The sequence below is a fragment of the Vipera berus genome (genome assembly GCF_964194415.1).
Source record: "Vipera berus genome assembly, chromosome: 6".
Classification (NCBI taxonomy): domain Eukaryota; kingdom Metazoa; phylum Chordata; class Lepidosauria; order Squamata; family Viperidae; genus Vipera; species Vipera berus.
The window spans coordinates 77,309,405-77,327,361 of record NC_138208.1 but is presented as its reverse complement, the minus strand read 5'-3'; the positions used below and the strand labels follow the sequence as shown (position 1 = coordinate 77,327,361).

At 39.9% G+C, this 17,957-nt stretch overlaps 1 protein-coding gene across 1 annotated transcript in view; it reads left to right on the top strand.

The window, feature by feature from the left end:
* Positions 1 to 3,106: 3,106 nt before the first annotated feature.
* The window catches only part of DCP1B (decapping mRNA 1B), a gene marked incomplete at its 5' end in the record, with an annotated part of 55,969 nt that continues 41,118 nt past the window's right edge, over positions 3,107 to 17,957 (top strand). The window contains 3 exons of the mRNA XM_081331730.1: positions 3,107 to 3,259; positions 8,943 to 8,983; positions 16,594 to 16,721. Of these exons, the coding sequence (XP_081187856.1) occupies positions 3,107 to 3,259; positions 8,943 to 8,983; positions 16,594 to 16,721 (322 nt within the window). The remainder of the gene's footprint in view (positions 3,260 to 8,942; positions 8,984 to 16,593; positions 16,722 to 17,957) is intronic.

Sequence of the window (17,957 nt, the reverse complement as noted above, 5' to 3'; positions counted from 1 at the left end):
CACCCTGGATCTTATTTAGTAAAAAAGGTTTGACAAGATAGTTTCAGGATTCTGAAAATACAAAACGCTAGCATTTATGTTTTAACTATATGGTTAATGGTATAAAACTAGGGCTGGCACATCTGGGCTGCTGATCTGTTAGAAATCTTCAACTCTGGACTACCATCTGGTGATTGCTGGTCGTTTGCAGCCCAGATCTAGCAATCCTAACATAAACATTTCCATGTTAGGTTAAGGGCTTTAAGGAAGATTTCAACAGCAATTACAGTATTACTTTGTAGGTAGCAGTTAAGAACAAAGCACTAGAGGGCAGTATTAGCCATCTGTGTGCTGTATAAATAAATATGTGCATTTTATCTGAACCTTTTTCTCCCCTTAACCTTCATGAGTAGTTTTTCCAGTATTTTCTGGTTTGGCCAGAAAAAAATTATATAGTCAGAGGGAAGAAGGGTCTCAAATTCAAAATGAACAATCAGATGAAACAAAGGAGCCGATTCACCCTACATCTGTTTCATTTCTGTTGAATCAATATTTACTAATATACAGTATATTGCACAATTGATTAATTAAGCTGTCAGCTAGCTTCCTAGTTAGTTTTCCTATCTTTGCTGAGTGAATAGGAAACCAGACAAACGGGAAGCCATAACACATTGGACAATTGTGTTTTAAAATGTGTACCTCTTCCATAGAGATTTGTGATGATTTCTGGGTCACTACCATCACTTTGGCTGACCTTTTAAACAGTAATCAGAAATAAATATTAGTATTTGGAAGAGGGACTGTAAAGGTTGGAGATGAGACCAAAAAAAAAAAAAATCTAAGAAGATGCCAATGACTAATTTTCTGTAGTCAAGAAAATTGCCTATGTGTGGTCTGTATAGTTACCAGGAGATTTTACTTTTTCTGTTTTAAGAGAGAAAGCCTTAATGACATGTGGTTAGGTAACCAGAGAATGCTCCATTTGATGGTTTAGGCAGGAAAGCTATAGATTAGTATGTCATAATTAAAAACAGTTGTTTGGTGAGTGATTTATTATCTCTCTATTTAAAAATGGAAATAAATTGCTTAGTTAGAACTACTGTATCTCAGCTTTGGAAAATACAATCTTGAAACTGCAGCAAAAATAATTTAATATAGAAAATAATTATTTTCTGCCACCTAATGGGCAGCCAGATTTCTGCAGCCAGATACTTTTTTCCCCTTTTGTTCAGTCATGTATGACTCTTGGAGACTGCCTGAACAAGTCCCTGCACTTTCTTGGCAAGTTTCTTTGGAGGTTGTTTGCCATTGCCTCCTCCACAAGGCTGTGAGAAAGTAACTAGCCCAATGTTACACAGCTGGCTTTGTGTCTTAAGCAAGACTAGAATTCTGGTTTCCCAAGTTGTAGCCTGGTGTCTTAACCACTGCACTAAACTGGAAAATCAAAAAAGGGGAGAAAGCTCTGTTAGTCTTTTTTTTTCTTCCTAGCATTTTCTCACAATTGCAAGGTCCTTTTTTCAGATTATGAAAAAAACACCCTTATGTTGGTTGCAACAGGAATTAATCAACCAGCTTGTCACCCAAGCCTACGTTAGTCTATGATGGCAAAAAAAATTAGGACACATCTGGGAGTAGTTTTTCCAGCTACACATTTTATTAAAAGGCATAGGCTCTAAGATTAAAGTGTACTGTATTCCCTTTAATCTATTTTATTTTTTAAAAAACTTGGAAAAGGTGCTCCCAGACTCCTCTGCATCTCAAGTTTATAATAAAAGAAAGTATTTCCCAATATCATCAATCATTTGGGAAATTCTAAAGTAAGGATCCCAGAAATTTAGGAAATTATCAAAAAATGAGGGAGTAGCAAAAATGTCTAATATTTGTAAAAATAATTTTAACATCACATGAAAAATAAGTTTAAAGGATCAATGGTGACTGTGAATTATAAATTTTTATCCTCTCCCTTTCATTTGTTTGTCTCGACATAGAAGCAAAGATTTGCAAATTTTGAAGAAAAAAAAGTTGGAAAAACCATCCCAATACACCACCTTAGTATTTGATTTAACCCCCAAATAAGAGCTACTAGTATCTTAAGCTGAAGGCATGGAATGGGCAGGTCAATCAATTTGTCTTTTCAACAGGATTAGGACAAGTCAATTAATCCACTAGCAGACAGAAGCTTTTCTAGATTAGTAAAATATCTAATGGGGGGGGAGGAGACTGTCCTTTCTTTCAGTGCTAAAGACCATCCTTTAAAGCAATTTTTCTGGAGGTCAGCAAATTTAAGAAGTGGTAATTTTAAGAAGTGTGGATAGCCGCTTGCAAGTTGCCAAGGATGAGAAACAGTGTTGTAGAGAAAGATCAGGTAACTTCAAGATTATCTATTGTTGTGCGGTGGCTATCAGAGTTATCTCCTCCTAATCTATCAATCTATAGAAAATTTAATGCAGCAAAATTCTAATTCATTTTCAGCTTAACTTTTTGAAAAACAGAGCAGTTTGCATCAGCTAAGTGGTATGGTTGTTTTTTTACATTACTCCTAAAGAATTGTGGACTTCAATTCCCAGAATCCCTCAGCAGACTGAAGTCTTCTGGATAAAGACTGTAGTCCTGGCAATAAGATATCAAGATTACACCCAATTGTAAAATGAGAAAACTAATAAAATATTATTTAAAAAAAGATTATAGGAAACTATTCAGTTCCTCCATCTAAATCTAACGTTAAAATTCAATGATGTTGAATTTTCTCTAATTTGGGGGGCAAGAGATCTCCTCATATTATCTCATTGGCAGTGTCTTGGGGAGTTGCAAAGAATTTGCGTTTTATTTCCTAAATTAAAATCAATGTCGCACGGAGTTGGGTTTTTAAAGTGACTTGGAAAAATACTTTAAAAAAAATGCTAGAGGGAGGAATCAAAAGCCAAGATTGGCGAGGGGAAAGCTAGAAGGGTTGTCAATAGCAACAATCCTGTGCTAACCGGCAATCGGTGCTCGATTGTCGGGGCTCCTTATCACCCAGTTTTGCAATTCCGAGCGATCGGTGGCAAAGTCGTGTTCAATCTATTTCTCGCATCTTGATTAGTTATGCCTGATCCGAACGCGGGGAGTTATTTTTCTCGGAGGCAAGATGGCCGCGTCAGTGGCTGGGGCTGCCCCACTGGGCAAGGGGTTGGACATCAGCTTGGCGGCTCTCCAGCGGCACGACCCCTACATCAGCAGCATCTTGGACGTGGCCAGCCAGGTGGCGCTCTACACTTTCGGGCATCGCGCCAATGAGTGGGTGCGTGAGCGAGTGCAATCCCGGGACGGTAGTGGGGAAGTGGAAGAAAGGCGGAATAAAGTAGCTGTCGTTCCCTTACCGTAAATCCTATAGTATAGGAGCGGGAGGAGGAGGAGGCGGAGTCTTTCAAGCCTTTACGTGGCCTCTACTCAAGCGGGAGGTCCCGTAAACCCTCTAAAAGATTCTCCCTTCGCTTTAAACTCGAGGTCATTTTTTAACCTATTCAAATTTGCCTTGCGTATGCATTTTGGGCAGAGATCATTACGATCATTGCCCTTTTACTGAAATGGTTAAAGGAGGGAGGGAGCCTTCTTCCGATTCAATGCCGTTTTATTCTTTTTAGGAGGTATTTGACTGTTCTCTGCTGCCTGAGCTTATTTCAAAAGGGACCAAGGCAACCTCGGCTCTTTTATGACTCAGGGACTTCAACTCCCAGAATTCCTGAGTCAGCTATGCTGACTCAGGAATTCTGGGAGTTGAAGTCCATGAGTCATAAAAGAGCCAAGGTTGCCTACCCCTGGTTTATGGAGATTCTCAGTCATCCAGGTCATAGTTATCCCAAAGGTGCTATTTCACAAGGCAACTGGACTTTTTTTTTTTAAAAAAAAAAGACGTTTTGCTTGTTGGAGGAGGAGAAGCGAAACGTCTTCAAAGAAAAAACGAGAAAGTCCAATGGCCTTGTGAAAAAGCACCCTTGGGAAAGAGGGGTTTATCTGCACAAGGTCTAAATGAAGCTCATGCCAGTTTTGCTTGCAGAAATCCCTTTCTTGCATCAGGGAGCGCTTTCTGCTGACGAACTCCAGAGATCTGCCAGCAGAACTACCCTGGCTTGCCAAGATAAGCAGAGAGGATCCGGAATAAGGAGTGGAGAGGGACAGCCTGCCAGTGGAGGAGCAGCCAGAGTTATATACCACATCCAACTTCCCGTTCAGAACAGACGTAGCCACAATCTAGCACAAAGTTAAATGAGTCTGAGAGTAGGTTTAATCAGTTTCAAGAATAATTAACAATATGGATGATCCAAAAATCAGTGTCCTAAATCCCCCCACCCCCTTCATCTCCTCCGTAGTATAAGATTCTGAAGCAGAACAACCCCATCCAGCCTGTTTTTAGTGCACTTGGCCTTTAGTCACTTAGTAATTGGGCTGTCCAAATACATTGAGCTTAATAACCGATGATTGGGATAGGCACTTTTCAGCTGGCAAAGATGGGAGTGCCTGGAAGGGAGCTGCTTATGGCAAAAAGCTTCATTGCGCATCCTTGGTAATCAGGTTTGGGCCTGTGGGAGCCCCAGGAAATTTCAGATTTGAAGGCTGGCCTGTAAAGTAAACAAATCCCCATTATGGAAGAGTTTTTGTTTTAATGGATTATGTGCCATCAAGTCGTTGTTGATTCTTAGCATCTATGTGGATATCAGATGTTCTCCATGATGAATTCTGGAAGAACCGCTTCCATAATGGTGCCAAGAAAACTGCATGGGTGTGTCTGCATAATCACTGGGAGCTGAACTTGACTTTATTTATTTGTTTTATTATTCCGCCTGTATTACAGGCAGTCCTCGACTTACAACCATTCATTTCGTGACCATTGCAAGGGACTGTAAAAAGTGACCTAGGACCATTTTTCACAAGACCGTTTGCAGCATCACCGTGGTCGTGTGATCAAAATTCAAATGCTTGGCAACTGACTCATATTTATGACGGTTGCAGTGTCCTAGGCTCGTGTGATCACTTTTGTGACCTTTTGATAAGCAAAGTCAATGGGGAAATCAGATTTGCTTAACAGCCGTGTGACTAACTTAACAACTGCAGTGATTCACTTAACAACTATGGCAAGAAGGGTCGTAAAATAGGGCAAAACCCACTTAACAAATATCTCACTCAGCAACAGAAATGTTGGGCTCAATTGAAGTCATAAGACGAGGACTCCCTGTATTTTAATAAATAACTCAAGACAGCGAACATATTTCCCCACAACAACAAGCCTGTGGGGTGGGTTGGACTGAGAGTGACCAAGATCACCCAACCGGCTGTCATGCTTAAGGCAGGACTAGTACTCACAATCTTCTGGTTTCTGCCCTGGTACCTTAACCACTAGATCAAACTGACTCCCCCAGTTTGCTACCTGCAGGAGTAAACCAAAGGTTTTGGCTTTGGATTGTTGTCTATTTCCAAGGGAGAGATGATAAACATGTATGTTAGGTCAGATCTGGGCATTTTACAGCCACATCCGGCCCTTTGGCTGCCCCTGTCCAGCCCACATGAGGTCAGTTGGAAATTAGAAATCAAATGTAAATAAGTGTACACCATGCACACAATGCAAATGCATGGCTTTTATTATAAAGGTGACTGCTGTTTTTGCCCCCCAATTACATATATGCTTGCATATGTGCTTACCACCTTCACAGCTGTGTGTTTTGACCTTCCACAAAGGCCCAGTTTCTCATGTAGCCCCTTGGAAAATCAATTGTCCATGCCTGTGCTAGGTAAAATACACCAGCCTCTTCTTCCACAGACTTCGGCAGGGTACAATGTTTTGTCAAAATAATGAAATCAGCATCATGTTTTTGCAGTGTAAGCACCACCTTTTTTGTCTGATCTGTGCAATACGAAGCACAGGCAAAAGAAGCAAAGCTTGTGGGTAATGGCCCAACATGACTTTTGTCATCTGGGTCTCCTTTCCTCCCCTTCTAGCACTTGGAATTGGCTGGGTGAGGGATAATCTTGCTTCCAGCCATCTCACTCAGAAGGATTTAATTCTGATTTGGAATTAGTTCCTTTTCTTACCCTTTCCTCTTCAAAAAAGATTACTTGCAGCTATTAAACCAGAAAAAACTAACTCCCCCCCCCCTTTTTTTTTCTGTTCAGTCGTATCTGATTCTCAGAGACTGTCTGCACAAGTCCCTGCAGTTTTCTTGGCAGCATTTTCAGAAGTGGTTTGTCATTGTCTCCTTCCTAGGGCTGAGAGAGAGTGACTGGCACAAGGTCACCCAGCTGGCTTTGTGCCTGAGGTGGGACTAGAACTCAGGGTCTTCCAGTTTCTAGCCTGCCTTAACCACCACACCAAACTTCCTCTTAAAATTCCGAATTAACAATAAATAGACCATAACACATCTACATATTTACACTGTTCATTGTTTTGGTGAAGCTCTTTTCAAACAGAAATTTCAGTGTCATTTTATTATTACTAATTTTATACCACTTCATTAAAATGTTTCAAGTGTTTGTTTTTTCCCCATTGGTTGATGCCACTGTCTCTTTTGTTCATTGATTTACATAGCACTAAGGATTCTTCTACTTTTTATTTTCTTTAAGTAACCCTTTCCTGATACGTTCCTTGACTCACCACTTCATCAAGCTTCTCTTCCCTTTCTGGAATATGTAAAAAATATATTTGGCCTGTTAAATTCCAAAATATGACTATTGAGTGTGATTACATTACAATTGAATTATTTGTGCTTTTATTGGATCCAGCATTTTATGAACCCCCATGCATACCAACTCCAAAATCCAGAACTAGACAATATGTTTGTTAGCACTGACCAAAATGTGAGGGAGGGAAAGGAGACATTTTAAAGCAGAGGTCCCCAAGGATCGGTTCCATGGAGAGAGGTTTTTCCGCAGACCAGAGGGTGCGTGGTTTTGTGTGCTGCCTGCATCCCGCAAATGGGGCTTTGCTCATTTGTGCGGGCCGGTTGCTCTCATGCCACGGACCGGTACTGGTCCACAGCCCGGGGGTTGGAGACCCCTGTTTTAGAGTTCTCCAGAATTCTTCAATACTGGCTGTCCTTGGAAGTCCTTGTACATGATACAATGATTGCTTATTTTATCTTGGACTCTACATGAATTCAAAATTCAGTTTTTCTCTTTCCTGAATTATATGTACTAAATTTGGAACTCTTTAAGTTCTCAGTGTTTCCAGGAACAATCTTTCATACTTGACTGGCATTTTGTATCTCGACCCTTTAACTTCAACGTATTTGACAGGGGCTATTTGAATGTATGTGACTTGTTGAAAGTTACATTTCTGAAATAAGGTTTGAAATCATATCTAGAATACGGAAAAAAAATAATTAGCATGTATTAATAATATAGCTGTCTTTAAAAAGTGGAATATATGTTAAGCATACTATATGTGAATTGTAAAACTCTGGCTGTCTTGTAGATTTATTTTTATTATTTATTTTAATTCCATTTATATCCCGCCCTTCTCCGAAGACACAGGGCGGCTTACAAGCTTAGCAGTAGCCTTCATTCTATGTATATGCCTGCTTATTAGGGCTTTCATACACCCCCCAAGCGGCATTATTACAAAGTCAGCTTAATTGCCCCCAACAATCTGGGTCCTCATTTTACCTACCTCGGAAGGATGGAAGGCTGAGTCAACCTTGAGCCTGGTGGGATGCGAACCTGCAATAATTGCAGGCAGCTGGTGTTACTTAAGGAGGCATTAGCCCACTGCTCCACCAAGGCTCTCAAGATGGCAGTAAAGATAGTTTTTTTTGTATATTTTCCAGCCCGATACAGTATGCCTATTTTATAGGTATTGCTATGTAGATTTTTTTTCTTTTTATATAGCCTTTTCAGGATAATAGTAATACTAAATTAAGACTAAGCACTTGCTGTATAGGGCAGCGGTCCCCAATCTTTCTGGACTGGCAGCCAGGGGAGAAGGGACGGTTTCATGTGCTTGCGCTTGCCTGCTGCTTGTGTGGCCCTGTTCCCAGTGGGCTATGGACAGGCTCTGCGCTGTGGACTGGGGGTTTGGGACGCCTGGTATAGGGTACATAAAAATATTGGTATCCATACTAATTCTTTTAACCTGTTAATGCTTTCTTCTTTGCATTTTTTTTTTTGCTTTTTTATATTGATGGCTGTTATGTGAGGCTTTATTAAAGACTTTTTAAATCACTTGACAGACTTATTTATACCCAGGAAAATGGATTTCTGTGTTAATGTATTTCTGTGATCAGGTACACTCCATGCTTTCAGAAATATGGTTTGTCAATATAATTGTTTGTCAAATATGGCTTGTCAAGATAAGTACAATTACGTTGCTTATGAATTTATTTTAAATTTAAAATATGGGATATCTGTCAATTGTATATTTTATGGCAAATATTGTTAGTCGTATCACTTTTCTGATGCATTTAAAAATCAGATGGATAACAAATGTCTTGTTCTCAAGATTTATAGAGCAATAATAAAGCATGCCCTACCTATAGGAATTCCTTACCGGCACCATGTGTTAAATTTGGTAATGAAAGCATTCTTATGAATTGTTAGTGTTTTGTTTTGTTTTCTCGAGTATAAAGGTCTTAAAACAGGATACCTACCACAAATATTATAATTTAGTAAAGTGCTCAAAATATGGAAAATGGCTGCTATCACAAAAGAATTAAAACCTGTCTTTAATTCTTCCTAGTGGAAAAAACATTTCATTTTAGGAGCATGTACTCAGCACACAAGTTTTAAGATTGTGGATTACAGAGGACAAAGGTATACCGTATGTTTTGAAAAATTAGAATGGACTTAGAATACATTAATGTGCTAGAAAGGCAGCAATCACTTAAAAGTGTAAAAACACAAGTTTCTTGTCTCTACAAAATAAGACTTTTTAATAGCTTGATTGCACATTTGCATGGCATCAGTAAAACAACTAAGCAATTTTAATTTGATTTTAGGAGAAGACTGATGTGGAAGGAACACTATTTGTATATACAAGGTGAGACCATTAAAATATTTGTTTGATTAAAGTTGTTAAGTCATTCAATTCTCAAAACAGCAAAGAAAGAGCAAAGGAATTAATTTTTTGAATCAGCAGTCGCACATTTCATAATGTTATTTTCCTCTGGTGCAGCTATCCAAACACCAAATAAAATATACTCACTTGGCTGTTAATATGATAAATCGATACTTAAAATAACCTGTTCAGCAAATTTATTTTTCTTTGGGACAAAATCCTTCTCTGTCTCTCCTTTTAGAAAAATAGTAAAATTGAAAGAATAGGCTTCTTCCAAGTATTATGTAGCAGACAGTGGAAGATTATATTTGTGTGCCTCTTTATTTGCTGTAAACCTCTGCAGTGTTTGAGGGCAGTGCCAGAGGGCCCGTACCTACAGTCTAAGCCTCCTCAACAGTCTTTTGATGCCATCATTCATGAAAATAATCTCTTTCCTTCTCTGAAGTCAGAACTCTGCATGGAAGGGGATATTTAAGGTTACGGGATCTGGTCTGCAAAAATCAGGGCAGCAGGAAATTAATTTTCTGTGTTCCTTTGCTGCCATCTAGTAGTCATCCAGAGAGTTACAGCCTATGGGTGATATTCATGGGAGATTGCTTCTGTGATCATGCTATACGTAATCCTCAACCTATAATAATTCATTTAGTGACTTTTCATAGTTACCGTGGCACTGATAAAAGGTGACTTATGACCATTTTTCACACTTACGACTGTTTGCAGCATCCCCATGGTCACATGATCAAAAATCAACTGACTCATACTTACGATGGGTGCAGTGTCCCAGGATCATGAGTTCACCTTTTGTCATCTTCTAACAAGCAAAGTCAGTGGGGAAACCAGAGTCCTTTAACAACCGTGTCACCAACTTAACAACTGCAGCGATTCACTTAACAACTATTGCAAGAAACTTCGTAAAATGGGGCAAAATTCACCTAACAGATGGCTCACTTAGCACCAAAATTTTTTGGTTCAATTGTGGTTATAAGTCGAGGACCACCTGCATTTATACATTTCACTTGAACAGGCGGTTTGGGGCTTCTTAAGCACAAACCCCCCTCTGTGAAGCTCCTGTTTACGTTGATCCAATTCACATTTTTCATTTCCTATATTTATATTTATTTAAAACATTTATACAGTTGCACATTTTATAACAAACCTTGCATGGCTCCCATTCAACAATTAAAGCTTTTTTTCCCCAATGTATATCCAGTGTGAGTGGCATGGTAAAAGGTACTTTCCCCTATTCGTGAAACCTGTGAGATCTCCCACCCCCCCTGTGATCTGCTTAAAGCACTCTTGTAAGAAAATGTTCACAGTAAACTGAATTGATCCTCAGTGGCAACAGGAGAGAAGCCAGGAACCTGTGATCAAATTGTTTCTATTCACTGACCGTATCTCCAAAGATAAGTCAGGCTAGCATACGGAAAGAATAAGTGATAATAAGGAAGTAATAAGGAAATCAGTCTCTGTATACATGCATATAGCTATACTTTCTCCACCATAAATATGAATTCTACAATAAATGTTAAATGTTTATTCTGGAGGTGTTTTGTTTTTTTTAAATTTCAGTTTGGCCAATCTCTTGCCATCTTCTCCACACCCCAGAAATCCCCGCTTCCCTTTAAACTGCGTATCTGTACATCTCATTTTAAAATACTGTTTGTGTAAGACCCTTTAATTTTTTTATATATCTAAAGGGAAGTAGAAATATTACAATAAATAAATAGAAATGTGACATTTTGTTTTTATCAGAATATAGGCATAGGCAGTAACTGGGCATTGACTGCAAGCCACTAGGATTACAGTGATTAATAATCAAAGGAAGGAATGACACCGATTGCTTAAGAATATCTGAATTTGATTTCTCAGTAATATCAGCTGGGAGCTTATCTAGCCTTGAACGAGGGGACAGTTTTAAATCTAATAAATAAAATAAAATGTTTGCTTGGCTTATGAAGTATTCACAAACAAATATTTGAAAATTCACACATTTTGTTCTTGAAAAAATAACTGGTTCAGTGTGTTAAAAATAAAAGGCATGGTGATGACAGATTGTATCTTGCAGCTGTAGCTTTTTGGATAATTAAACTGGATTAGAGATTGCTGCTGCTAAAATTGAGGGGGAAAGAAATGCAATTTAAAATATTAGAAGTTATCCTATCGGAGGTGACAATTAAACAAACTGAGCAATCTGCAGATACGACGATGCCTTGATTGTTGTTGTATTTAGTTTCTTTCAGTTCCATTTTTGTTGCATTTTTTGTGTGTTGCCTTGTTTCATGTATTGTACATTCAGTCTCCTGGCTCAGAATGTCCTCTGGGACTATCAACTTGAAACACTTCCCAGATATTTATTCTGATTCTTTTTAGTGGTATTAAATTTGGGTTCAGATTAGAATGTCTCACTCGTTTCAATTGCTGTGTGCTGAAAATGTACAGGAAAAAACGAGAAATGGTGACAAAGCCTCTATAGAATAAATTTCTTCTGTGTCAGCTCCTGTGTTAACATAATAGGAGAGTTGGGCTGCAATCCTATAAGTCTTAGGTAAGAAATAAGGCTTATTTTAAGTAAAAACCATAGCTTTATGCTTTATATGCAGAGAATCAAATGAATAAACGGAGGCTACAAGATTGTGAAAAATAAATCTGGGGACAATGCAACATTCCACTGTTTGTATAACCCAGGGGTCAGCAACCTGAAACAGTGAAAGAGCCACTCGGAACCAGTTCCCTCACAAAAGGAAAAACTGGGAGCCGCAAAAAATGTGTTCACATGTACGTACATCGCGCATGCGCAGAACAGGGTTTGACTGAAGAGTGGAGCCAAGGCGAGATATGCACCTACCCTGCATATTTGAATTGATTGGTTGAACTTTTTTAGTCCCACTTTTTTTTTTGGACTGCACATGGACTGGGAGCCGCAGGAGACGGCTGAAAGAGCCGCATGCGGCTCCAGAGCCGCGGGTTGCAGACCTGTGGTATAACCAGTTATTACTCTGCAAACCCTTTGCTAGGAATATGCACACACTGCTCTTTCAAGGTATGCCACTAATAATTATATAAATGTAAAACAACATTTAGGTCAGTTTTTTAAAAAAAACAACACACCGTACATTAAAGAAGGTACCTTCTCAAAGATGATTCAGTGATGATATAAAATCTTAAAGTTGTTGGGAAATATTTTAATTATAATCAGAGATCTCAGTTGGATAGGTCAAAATAATGGTGTCTTGAAGATTTATGATTATATGACAAATGTAAAAAAGGTGGAACTTTATATCATAAGGAAATGGCCAATTATATATATTTTAATCTCTTGTCACAGAATGATTAGCAGACCTCCAGAAAAAAAAGAATAGAGTTATATTCCTCATTAGTATTCAGAGCCTCAAAGGCTCAGAAATTCAGACCTCAGTACTTTTGAATTTTGGGATGACTGTTAATTTCATAGATGGGGCTCGTATACAGCAGTTGGGCTTGCATGTGCAACCACTAGAAGCCTATGCAAGTAGAGTTGATCAGTGGCAGGTCCCTCACATCAGGGCCTATCCTGCACAAAGAACCTCTTTGTAGCTGAGAATAAATGACCGTGAAGAACCATTTCATTTATATTTGATAGCTTTCTTTCACATCCCAGTTGTTTGAATGACAGACTGGCTAGACGTAGGGGTGTCAAACTCAATTTCATTGAGGGCCGCATCAGCATTGCGGTTGCCCTCAGGGGGCTAGGTGGGTGTGGCCTGGGTGGGCGTGGTCTACTGGGTGGGCGTGGCTAAAGTGCGTATGGCCTACTGGGTGGGCATGGCCAGCTCTACATCGTTCGCATCAAGGGTGCCTATGGGGGCCTGGGCAGGAGTGGGACAGATCTGAGGGTCTCTGGCAGAAGGAGGGTCTCTGGGCCAGGGCCAAGGTAGTGGGGGCCGTTCCCTCACTGTTTCCAGGATGGCTTTGCGGGCCACATGAAACCACGTCACGGGCCGGATCCGGCCCCCGGGCCTTGTGTTTGACATGTCTGGGCTAGAGGCACATAATCTTGATATTCACTAGGAATCAGGGATTGTTTATTTAGCCTCACAACAATGGGAATGCCATCTGATGCAGGCATTCTACTCTTGTTCTTCTCCCCTTCCTATGCTGCTGCTTGAACCATCTTCATTACCAGAAAAGTATGTAAATTTTGGCCGATGTTTTGAATGGGGGTAGGGGGGGAGAAGGTTGCACACCAGGCACGTGTTTTTCCTAGCAGTCTGCTACCTGGAGCCATATCCTAGCTAAGCACAATATCCCAAGTCTACTCAAGAGTTGGCCTCTTTAAAGCAATTTCTTTACAACAATCTGAAGAAACTATTTGCCCTCTTGCATTTGTTGAATCTACAACATAATTTTTGTTAATTGAAAAGAAGATACTTTTTTCCTTGAAACCAGTTTATGACTTTCGACTTTTCAATTTTCTGACCATTAGAGAATATTACCCATTGCCTCTTTTTTCGGATCTGCTGGACCACCTTCAGAAAGCACATGATTTCACTAAATTGGACTTGAGAGCAGCTTGCAATTTAATTTGAATGAAGGAGGATCATGAATATTTAGCAGTCTTTGACCCTTATTACAGCCAAATTTGAGTACAGCTTTTTGGTCTAGTTAATTGCCCTGTCTTTCCCAAATTCATGGCTGAGATATTCTGGACAAATATGTATGGTTTACTCAGATACATTTTGATTTGTTCAGAGGATTGTTGCATCTGCTCATGTCAGGAACACGTTAAGGCATCTAGGCAAATACAGGATCTGTGCCAAGTTGGAAAGTGGCAGCTGATCTTCCAGCATAGGACACAAGGAATGCAGATGGATCTGGCCAAGTGGCAACCCATTCTTACATAGCACAGACCTAGAAATGTTAAGGATGTCCGAGTTTGCGAGTTTTTGCCAACTTTTATAAGTGCTTCTTTCCAGATTTTGCTAAGTGTACAAGACGACTAACTCGGCTTCTAAAAAAAGATTGCAGTTTTAAAGGTCTCTCTGCTCCACCATTCAGATCTCAGCTGCCTTTGTTGTGCCTAGTGATGCCTTGAATTCTTCTTTGAGCTATGGCTGCATTTTAGTCAAAATGTCTCCTCCTGACTGAGGGGAACTGTGGTCATAAGAATTTGGAACATTACAGAAAGCTCAGAGCCTCACCCAATATTTGATCAGGTGGGAAGAAATTTTCTCTCACTTTAACTTCATGTAGAGAGTCACAGAGATGTCCCTTGAAAAACTATGCAGAGGTGATTTCAGTAATATCTTCAAAAACCCGCTTTAAGCTCAGGAAAAAAATATACTGCTCAAAAAAATAAAGGGAACAGAAAATAAGACATCCTACTATTAAATACAGTACATTGTGTTGTTTAAGTGTTCCCTTTATTTTATTTTTTGAGCAGTATATATATATATATTAGGAACAAATTGAGACTGGATCTGTCCTAACTGGAGTATAAAACTATAAGTCAGTCTTTCACGATTCTGTTACTATATATCAATGAATATAATTCCAATCAAACTTGTGGAGTTTGTTTCCTGATCTGGCCTACTTTGAAGGACTGATTCTTTTAATTCCTGCTGTTCCTACTTCACAAGATTAACTGCCAGATTCTTCCAGTGTGGAAGCCCAAATTTGACGTTCTCTATGCATCCTCTCTTGTCACAATTTTGAGGTCTGGTAATTTTAGCTTTCTCTTCCGGGAAGTGATATTGCTGAGACATTGGGGATGGCAGATTGTGAATCTTTTCAATCAGATTTACTTATAACAATGGGATCTGCATCAGGGTTCCAACACATGGCTTCCACAGGAACTACGCAAATTGTTTCTCCTTTTATCTTTGGCTGAAGAACTTTTTCATAATGGTCATTTTTTATGTTCCTCTTCCCCTCTGGGAAGAGGTGTTGCAATTTAGCCACGATAATATGTACAGAAATAACCTTGAAGAAGGAATGCAAGAGCAGCAAAAGCCCTCAATCCTGAGAAAGAAGTGAGAATGAGAAAGAAACTCAGGCAGGATAATCTTGAGTTTCTTCCTCACTCCCTGTTCTTTGTCAGAGTTGAACTGATGTTTTACTTAAGTGGCCTTGCATTACTTCTTCATGGTTATCTCTACACTCTGTACAATAGAAATGCAAGGCATGGGGTAGTTTTTGAGTCATTGCATCTTTGGTTAGAGATTTGTAGCTGCAAAGGACAAGAGAAGTTGTCAGAGTTTTCTTCATGTCATGTCTGCCATAGAGTTGAGGCTATCTCTGCTAAGCCTACCAGTTTGGTCCAGTGTTGGACTACAGGATACAATTTCCCTGGACTTGTATTACTGATTTCTCAGATGTGCAGAGTTTTATGACCGTTCTACTGATCTGTTTAGAAAGGTGGCTCATCTTATTGCTTCTAAACCATCTGTTCTGGAAACTGCATAGCAATTTCTAGGCCACGTTTTCAGGGGCTTAGTATAATTGTGTGACCTGATCTCGTGGCTCTCAATTCTGAAGAACCCTTTTTCAATTACCGGACATTAATATTCATCTGTCGTCGGCACATCACCAAGGATTGAAATGGGAGCATTGTGCAGAATAATGCAATATTAAAACAATATTTGCATTGCTAAATAGCCTATCAATAGAACAGTTGGACAGACTTGTTGCCATTTGCAAAATTTGCATGTAGCAACTCTGCATTCCTCTAGTGCCATGGCTCCTTCCAAGCAAATGATAGCTTTCGCCCACACTGTTTATCCGCCAGACTCTTGCTTCGGTTCTTTCAACCTCTGATTTCCCAAGGAAAAAGACACAGCAGAGCTCATCTTAAGGGAGCAGCTTGATTTGGATAAGGACAAGCCAGTGCTTATAGGACACAGAACTACAAGTGGGGACTTCGATGGAACCGCTGTGGAGGATTTAGCATGGTTTTTCCCCCGATTCAGTTTCTACCTTCCTCCCATCAGTCCAAGAAACTCAACTCAAAGTTTCTGGTCCCCTTCCCTGTTGAGAGCTCATATCAGCCTGGTAGGCTTTCATTTGCAATTGTCCCCTGTATTGTGAAATATAATGTTTCAGATTCTAGAAAGGGAACAGGGTTTGAAATATTTAAATCACTGGAAGGACTATCCTGACATAGAACAGTTGTGGAAAGTGGAGATGCACGGGCAGTCCTCACTTAGAGGACCATTTGTTCAACAACCAAATTATGGTGCATCAGCCTTCCCAGGTAAGCCAACTCGGCCAACTCTGGGAAGCAAGCTGTTCCATTGATTAATTGCTTTTTATTCAAAAGTTCTCCTTCGTTCCAGGTAGACTCTCTCTTTAATGAGCTTCTACCCCTTGCTTTTTGTCCTGCCCTCGAGTGCTATGGAGTATAAGATGAACCCCCTTCCACTCTGATTGCCCCTCAAGTACTGCTACTTGCGGCGGCAGCTCTTTGTTTGAGGTTTTTTGAGAAAATAATAACTTCCTTGAACTATCAAAAATGACTGATTATGTTGGTATTTGAAAAGAATTACAAATATTTATCATACTAATCATTGAGTTATTTTTAGTAGATAGCTGATGGTTTCAACCTTGGTCATTTTCAGATCAGCTTCGCCCAAGTATGGGTTTACCATTATGAATAGGCTGAGCATGGAAAATCGGACAGAACCCATAACAAAAGATCTGGATTTCCAGTTGCAGGACCCTTTTCTACTCTACAGAAATGCTAGACGTGAGTAACAATTACTAACACACGAACAAAATGAATTGTTATATAAAATGGGTTTCTTAAACACTGCTTCTAATCGAAACAACCTCTCTTTAGAACAGCATGTTTGAATATTTTACCAAGTACCTCGTAGAAGAGATTGTGAATAAAGGAAGATTGTAAAATTGTTTTCCTTCTTAGGCTGCAACTCTCCAGTCGTCTACTTCCACATAATAAATAAGTCCTATTTCACAGAACAGGACAAATTTCTGCAAACTGTTCAGAAAGTATTTTAGATATTGCTAATAATTACACTGCACATTTTCTATAGTTTTATAGCGAGGTCCAAAAATGGAATGTAAAGGAGGTGTTCATGCAAGTGGGTTCAGGTCTATCAGTCAGTTCTCCTAAATACTGGATTAGACAAAAGTTAGTAAAACCTAGGAGGCTAAATTGTCCCGAAGAATGGCTGAATTGCATTCATCTCCTTCTGATCTTGAAAACAATTATATTCAGGAAAAAGCAGACTTGTAAAATAGATATTAATGGTCTACACCAGGGGTGTCAAACTCAATTTCATTGAGGGCCGCATCAGTATGGCGGTTGCCCTCAGGGGGCCAGGTGGGTATGGACTGGGTGGGTGTGGCCTACTGGGTGGGTGTGGCTAGAGTGCGTATGGCCTACTGGGTGAGCATGGCCAGCTCTACATCGTTCACCGCAAGGGTGCCTATGGGGGCCTGGGCAGGAGTGGGACAGATCTGAGGGTCTCTGGCAGAAGGAGGGTCTCTGGGCCAGGGCCAAGGCAGTGGGGGCCGTTCCCTCACTGTTTCCAGGATGGCTTCGCGGGCCACATAAAACCACTTCGCGGGCCAGATCCGGCCCCCGGGCCTTGTGTTTGACATGTCTGGTCTACACAGATTAAGAAAGCTGCTGTTAGAAAAGGTAACTGGAAAACCACAACTGAGCCCAATATTTCTGTTGCTAAGTGAGGCAGTTAAGTGAGTTTTGCCTTATTTAGAATTTAGAATAGAATACAGCTAGAAAGGATCTTGGAGGTCTTCTAGTCCAGCCCTCTGCTCAAGTAGGAGAACCTATACCATTTCAGACTAGTGACTGTCTATCCTCCTTTTAAAAATCTCCAGTGATGGAGCGCCCACAATTTGTGGGGGGAAACTATTCCACTGGTTAATTGTCCTCACTGTCAGGAAGTTTCTCCTTAATTCCAGGTTGCTTCTCTCTTTGATCAGTTTCCAACCCTTG